The sequence below is a fragment of the Geotrypetes seraphini genome, chromosome 3, assembly GCF_902459505.1.
Source record: "Geotrypetes seraphini chromosome 3, aGeoSer1.1, whole genome shotgun sequence".
NCBI lineage: Eukaryota > Metazoa > Chordata > Amphibia > Gymnophiona > Dermophiidae > Geotrypetes > Geotrypetes seraphini.
Genome location: NC_047086.1, coordinates 241,732,376 through 241,740,185, shown reverse-complemented (window position 1 = coordinate 241,740,185; position 7,810 = coordinate 241,732,376). Strand labels below are relative to the sequence as shown.

Below are 7,810 nucleotides of genomic sequence, written 5' to 3'. Positions count from 1 at the left end.
TTTCCAGATTGTATTTAGCCTTATTGTCTCTTGCATAACCCATTGCACCCTATTGGGAGCGATGGGAAAGGGATCTGCAGCGTTCTTTTACTTCTAAAGCAGTGGTTGAGTGTCCCTTCTCATTTGCTTAAGGTATCTGTTGCTAGCCATTTGAATGAAAATGGACACAGAAAGCTGTTTTGTTGGTATTGTACCCCGGCCAGACTTCAGACTTGGTATCACCTAGGAGAGGGGGAATGTTGGCGTGCTTGTGGTGGGCAGGGAAAAATATATCATATATGGTGGACTTGCCCCAAATTGGGCTCTTATTGACATTCTGTTTTTGATTTGGCCAATCAGATTTCTGGAGTGTAGTACTCAGAGCATGCTGAATATTGCTTGTTAAATCTTTGTCCCTTGGGGATTCAACCTAGAGTATATAAACTAGTCTCTTTTGGTTCTTGCCCATGAGTGGAAAAAAACGCATATTCCCACTATGGGGGTCATTTGTTGTAAATTGGATTATATCTTTTTGATGACCAAATTGACTGCTTTGAAATCGAACTGCCTGGCTTTCTTTTATAAGATCTGGGATCCCTATATAACTTGGAAGGAAACTCATCCATAGTATCTGCTTTACTTGTTTCTTTTTTTCTGTGTGTGTGTGTGATTTGTTTTGGGGAGGGGGGCTGTTTGGGATAGGAGGGTGGAGGATGGGTTTTGTATTGTACTAGATCAGTCGGTGTGGAATTGTTGCTTGTATTGCTTATTGTCTGTGAAAATTTCTAATAAAATATTGGAAAAAAAAAAAAGAAATAAAGGGAGCAGGTCAGAATGACACCTTTGTGCATACCTGCAGAAGGAAGAACTGAAGGGGGCAGCAGAGACTGGGGAGGAAGAGATGAAAAGCTGTGATTGACATCTTTTGCTGAGGTGCTTGCAACTATGTATACCATTCCTATTGCACTGGAAAAGTTATTTTACTTGTAAGCCAACAAAGGGCTTGAAAAATGCAATTTCTATTGCAAAACCATTACATATAGATGAACACACACATTAGCATTTTGAGATCAGTTCACAATGGTAAGGCACTGCATGAATTTACACATACATGCAAAGTTACAGTACATTCAGTGTCTGGATTTTGCCACTGAACGTATAACATTTTGTCCATTCTGACATTCTCTCCCACCACCCATGTCTTTTTTTATATACTTTTGTCTGTTATGAAAATTATACCCAACTAAAGCCCCAATTAAAATAAAATAGTGGTTGGTGCCACAGTTAACTTTAAGTGCCTTTGAACACTAATCAGCCTGTTTTAATAGTGTTACTGAGTAACTAAAAATATTCCTAACGATTATTTCATGATGGATCTGACCTGTGAAGAGGCTATAAGAAAAAAAAGTACTCGCACCAGTGCAAGTGGCAATCTCAAAATGCTAAAACACATATACAGTAGTTGATTGATGGAAGAATGTTGTTGTTTTTTTTGGCATACCAATGCTATTATTGGGTAGCACTCAATTCCTGTTTTTTTTCCTTTGAATTAGGGGGGGGGAAGAGAACACAAAGCAAAAATTCCTTCCTTCCCCATCTAAAATACACAAGATAGAAATCCCAAAAATATATAAACTACAATTACTCATTGTGTCTTAATGGATATCTCACGGACCACATATACTTAACATAAGACAAAACCAAGATATAGTTACACAGTTTACTTTTTATTATTCCTGTCAAGATATAAGAAACAGACCAAAAACATACTGAGGGAAAAAACACCAAGGCAAAAAATGCATGTCTGGAATGCCAATTATCGCAAGTAGCGATTACATTCAGAAATAGGATATACCATCAAGTTTGATTTAGAATCTAGTGTCATTTTACAAAAAGATAGTGCTCTGTCAGCAAAATGCTTATAATACAAAATATATATTTATTTATATATGTATATATTTATATATACAGTTATATTTGTTGACCCAAGGAACCACCAATTTGCTCTGGTTGAATTAAAGCAAAGTTTTCACTTTAAATACCAAAGGCGCAAAAGAATTTAAAAACAGATCAATGGTATCCTGGGCAACAGCAGCAGCATTATCATAACAAACCCACCCACTGAATTTCCCAAACATGAAAACATCACTATAATCCAAAATAAATCATTCCTACTCACAGCTTTGCATTTTGCAATAGCAGAAGACATTACAGAGTTCTATTTTTTTGTTTAAAAACTTCTGACAATGACTGCTGTATTATTTATTTACAGCTTCTATTACAAAATAAAGTAGAAAAGAAATGCAGCAAGAGGGCCTGCCCTAGGATAGGTCATTGTGAATCTAAACAAGAATATTTACATGAAGTTTACAGAACAATTTATAAATACAATTTTATGTATACATGACAGCATGTACAAAGGACAGCAACTCATTTTAATTTGCTACTTCAGAACTCCTCAGACTACGTAGATTTACATTTATATTTGGTCAAAGCATTGCAGCCATGGCAATCCAAAGTTCCGAAACATCTTTTTAATTACATGTAAAAATAGATAGGTGTTGCCTTTGACAAATTGTTATAATATTTCCTATTTTATGTACTTTTAAGCACAGAACTGTAAAAAAGTTCATAATTTATATTTTTTTCTTTCTTATAATCAAGTCTACAAACTACTGATTTAATAATGCTAGAATAAATTAATATTTTGCAAAGGATTTCCCTCCTCTCTTTGGGGAAAAGTAAATAAGAAAATTTAGAAAAGGATTTCCCTCTTTAAAATTTTTTTGCATAAGATTAAACTCCTGTAGACCGACCATCTTTGATTTATGACAGCAGGGCAAAGCCTGAGTTTCACCACCAACTTCTTAAACGTACACCAAATCTTTGTTTTGAACTTGTTTGCCTGTCTGCTGATCCTCTTCCTCATCTGACTGCTGGAGCTCCAAGTTCTCTGGATTACGACAGTCATATTCAATGGGCTTAGGGTAGTTGTAAGGGTAACCATTGTCATCAAAGAACCTGCGGAATGTGAACTCATAGAAGGCATGTTCTGGGTGCTTCCCATTTCTGTACCACCCATTCAATGTGTCATTCACATTGTCCTCCTTATCTTCACTCCACAACTTATCTGGATCCACAGGATCAAAGTTTGAAGTGTCCGTGGGATGGGTTATCTTAGGTATATACACTGCTGGCTGCTGACGGAGATCACTGGAGAAATCAATGCTTTTAAAAAAGGGGTGAGCTTTTATCTCATCTGCACCATTCTTCCCCAAGCGGTCATCAGGCCCTCGGCAGAGTTTAATAATGAGATCAGAGGCCTCAGGTGTAAGCTTGGATAGGGGTGGGATATGAAGAGATGTCTGCCAATTAATAACCTTAAAAGACAAATAAGCAAAAGTTATACGACATACATATAACCTGGAACCTGAATTTTTTCCCCTGCATTTCCTTCAGTGGCTCAAAACTACTATTCTTGCAGAAAATATTTTGTGAAATAAAATTCTCCATTAGTGAATTGCAGAACTTTACCCTATAGATAAGTCAAATATTTTGTCTCAGAAGGAAGCAGCCTCCACATTCAAACACTGGCAGATAAATTGGACACTTATTTATGTTCTCTTGTTTATATTTGTACATTCCACAAGAGAGCTGCACAGGAACAAGGTTGGCGGGGTTACCTTCCAAGTCATGGGAAACCTTTGGGGATCCTGCAAGGATGAAAGTAGCTCCTGCTGAGTTCCTATAGAAGTGTACCTGCTCAAGGTCCTCCAAGTAAAGACGCTCAAGCACTGCCTCCTTCTCCTCCCTTTGATTTCAGCGTAACTGCACCTTCTCTCTGCCCTTCAGAGGTAAATCATCTTCAAGGCCGTTGGGCTGCACTTCCTACATGCTTGCCAGTGGCTGACCCGGAAACCTTCCCTCTGATGGGTTTGCACATCAGAGGGAAGGCTTATGGGTCAGCTGTTGGCAGCATGTAGGAAGTGCTGCCCATAGCCTTTTGAAGACATCTATCTGCCTGTTAAGGAAAAGAGGAGAGAGGGAGTCTAAAATGCTGCATTGGTGTGGGGGGGGGGGAAGAGGAGCAGAGAGGAGAAATGTTGTGGAAGAACGGGAGAAATGGTGAACTTAGGGAGAATTATTTGGCATGGGGTGGGTGCGGAGAGAGACAGATGGATGCTGTACAGTGGGGGGGGGGGAATTTTTGAAAATGGCAGTGGAGAGAAGGGAGGTAGAGATGCATGGAGGGAGAAAGATGAGAGGGAGAAATGTTTGACATGGTGGTGGAGAGGGAATGGTGTGACAGATCCTGTATGGGAATGGAAAGGAATGTGAGAAGGAGAAATGTTGAACATGGTGGTGAAGGGAAGGGAATGGAGGGAGAGGGGTTATAGAAGAAATGTTGTCCATGGTGCAGGTGGAGAGGGGCAAGAGATGCTTTATGGTGGGGATAGGAAAAAGATGAGAGAGGGAGTAATATTAGACATGGGTGTGGAGAAGCGAGGAAGAAATGTTGTGCAGGAGGCAGGATGGGGAGGAGATTTTGGATCCAGGAACAGAAAGAAATGAGGATGTTGTACAATTGTAGGGAAAAGGGGGAAGGAGAAATGCTGAAGGAAGAAGGAACGGACAGGAGGATGCTGGTAAGGTGCGTATGGGGGGGTGCAGTGGAAGGGACACTGAGATTTCAGGTTTTAAGGGTGGGAAGAGGAGAAGAGGGAGTAGATGCTGGGCAGAAGGGTGAAGGGAGAGAGAAGCTAGGAATGATGGTACCATATGGGAGAGGCAGGAAGGGTTGGCAGGGAAATGAATGAGCAAAGGATAGTGATTACAGTGAGTGAGTAGACTGAAAATGGAAGGGAACAGAGGAGTGGGTGAAAAGATGGAAATTTGATAGGATGAGCAGAAAGAAGAGAGTGAAATTTGAGTGGACTGAGGTAGAAAAGAAAAAAAGGAAGGAAAGAACTAAATTGAAAAGTCAATATGTCAGAGGCAGTTGTAGTTCGGGAATGGAACAAGACAATAGAGGAGAAAATACAAATAGACAGCAGCTGCTTGAAGGAGAATTTGCGAAAGACAAGAAAGAATAAAGAAAAACTGGAACCAACTTGATGGAAAAATAAATGTCAAGACAAAGGTTAATGAACATTTAATTTTAAATTTATTGACTAAAATTTATTGCTGTAGCTGGTAGGGATCCCCAAGCACCAGCAGCTGATGACCTCCCTCCATAGGTGGCTGGAACTCCCTTCTACCAAGTGAGGCAGTGTGCTTGAGCCATTGAGGTGCCAGCATTTGTAGCTCAAGAACATTACTGCTGCTGCTGCCTGTCAAGCATGGTAAAAGGGAGCTTTGACCACCTTTGGATGAAGTCTTCAGCTGACAGAGCTTGGGGATCCTCATCAGCTATTTATATTTTATATTTGTAAATGGGTCTCTGTCAGAGCCTCTAGTGTAAAGTATGTATTCTTCCTAATTAATATTTCTAAATTAATGAAGCGTCTTTTCTTATTTGGAAACATTAATCAGGAAGAATACATACCTTGTAAACAGGTTTCCGTTAGTCTCTAACGTACTTTGGTAGCATAATTAAATGATATAACTACTTTTGAATGTTATAGGGATGGGTTTGATTTCTGTTCCCATGCAACCTTCACATTCACTTCTACGCATACCCCTACAAACTAAACTTCTTATACAAATATAAAACTTTACTAGGCTAGATTGCCCCTCAATATATATAAGAATCCGTGAAAAACTACAGTATACAAAAAAAAAAAAGTATGTCCATGCTCACTGATCTCCTGACCATAAAGAACACATTCCTTGCCTTGTGCTACCTCTACTCCAAAGGCCCAAGGCAGATGATATCTGGCCTACATGCTCTCAGCTTATGTAAGAGTAAGAATCCTGATTCCAGCCCCATATGCAAACACACATCCCCTGGAAAAGATCTCCAGCATGTAGACTAATGAGTTAAGTCTCAAATGCTGAAAAATCTGTATATATGTGGATTTTATTGATCTAATCCTTGATGACATTACCCATCATTCAGGGCAAGACTCTGCTTCTTGAAGATACATTTACCTCTTTGGGAATTTTATTTGATAAGAAGCTGATATTTTCTGTATAGTTCACTCTCAGCCTATACTCAAATAACTTGTATCTAAACTAAACTAAACTACTTATATTTAAACTACTGTTCTTAATTTGCTGTATAGGCCCTATATCTAAACTGCTGCACAGTCTTGTATGTCCAAGTATTTAAATCTACTGTATAATCTTGTATGTCCAATTCACTCCATTGTGAATGTTTACTTGTAAACCGTTCTGAGCTACTGGGAGGACGGGATAAAAATCTAAATAAATAAATAAATAATCTGCATAAATAATCTGCATATTAATAGGGTGGGTGAGGCTGTATTTCTACCAACTGTGAATGATTTATTTATTTATTTAAAACATTTCTAATCTGCCTTCATCCAAGACGGCTCACAGTATCAAATACACAATTCAAATTTAAACATCTTTTAAAAAAAAATCACATACATCAATAAAAATCATATCATCTTAGCATATAGATCACATCTCTGCCATTCATCTACTACCATTACTTCACAATAAAGCAAAAAAATATCTGGTAACCCGCAGAAGATGACATTCAGAAAGGTAGGTTATTAGCTTAGAAAAGTCTGAGCAAACAAATGGGTCTTAAGCAACTTTCTAAATTACAATAGACTTCTACAGAACCATAAGGTACTAGATAAGGCATTCCACATAAATGGTCCAGCTACAGAGAAACATGAACTTTTGGCCCATATATATATCGTAGATTATTCTACTTTGCTGTATCTAACAACCAACGATTCTGTGACCTCAGCGCCCTTGGCAGAGTATATAGTGTTAGATATTTTGCCAAATAATTTGGCAGAATATCAAACACCTTGACAGTTTATGCCATTTTTAGCCAGATCAAATTTGATTAAAGTGGTATACGTGCTGATGATGAGTACAATGGATTACTGTAAATTCCTGTTGCAAGGTGTTGCACAGTATAGTCTTAAGTGTTTGCAGTTGGAACAAAACACAGCAGTGTGCCTTGTTATAGGTGTGGCTTAGTGATCAGAGCTACAGCCTCAGCACCCTGAGGTTGTGGGTTCAAACCCCGTGCTGCTCCTTGTAACCCTGAGCAAGTCACTTAATCCTTCACTGCCCCAGTTACATTATAGTTTGTGAGCCTACTGGGACAGATAGGGAAAATACTTGAAGCACCTGTATGTAAACTGCTTTGAGTGTGGTTGTAAAAACTACAAAAAGGCAGGAATACAAGTCTCAGTCCCTTTCCCTTCCCCCATTTTAGCAGATCTCCATTAGTTATTTTAACAAGAATTATGTTTAAACAACTTTGTTTAGGGTTCAAAGCCTTTAAGATGGATGTCCTAAAATATCTGTTAATCAAATTGGCTAGTATTTGCATGCAACATAATAGAAGGTCTGGTTGCCAAATACCTCACCAACTACCTTGAAGACCACAACCTACTCCACCCAACTCAATCGGGGTTCAGATATAACCACAGCACCGAGACACTGCTAGTTTCCCTTCTAGATATAGCCAGACAGCACCTTAGCAAAGGAAGAAGGATGATGATAATTCAACTCGACCTCTCTGCCGCATTTGACCTGGTTGACCACACCATACTTCTTCAGATATTAGAAGCAATAGGGATCTCAGGCGAAGTATACAACTGGTTTCAAGGATTCCTTAAAACAAGAACATACAGAGTAAAAACAAAAGATCTTATATCGGAGCCTTGGACCAATCCCTGCG

General features: G+C 38.9%; 1 protein-coding gene across 3 annotated transcripts in view; it reads right to left on the bottom strand.

Moving 5' to 3' along the window:
• Positions 1 to 1,687: 1,687 nt before the first annotated feature.
• Positions 1,688 to 7,810, bottom strand: part of LATS1 (large tumor suppressor kinase 1) — a 114,793-nt gene continuing 108,670 nt past the window's right edge. For all 3 annotated transcript variants that reach the window (XM_033937266.1, XM_033937265.1, XM_033937267.1), the window contains exon 8: positions 1,688 to 3,359. In XM_033937266.1, the coding sequence (XP_033793157.1) occupies positions 2,847 to 3,359 (513 nt within the window). In that variant the 3' untranslated portion in view covers positions 1,688 to 2,846. The remainder of the gene's footprint in view (positions 3,360 to 7,810) is intronic.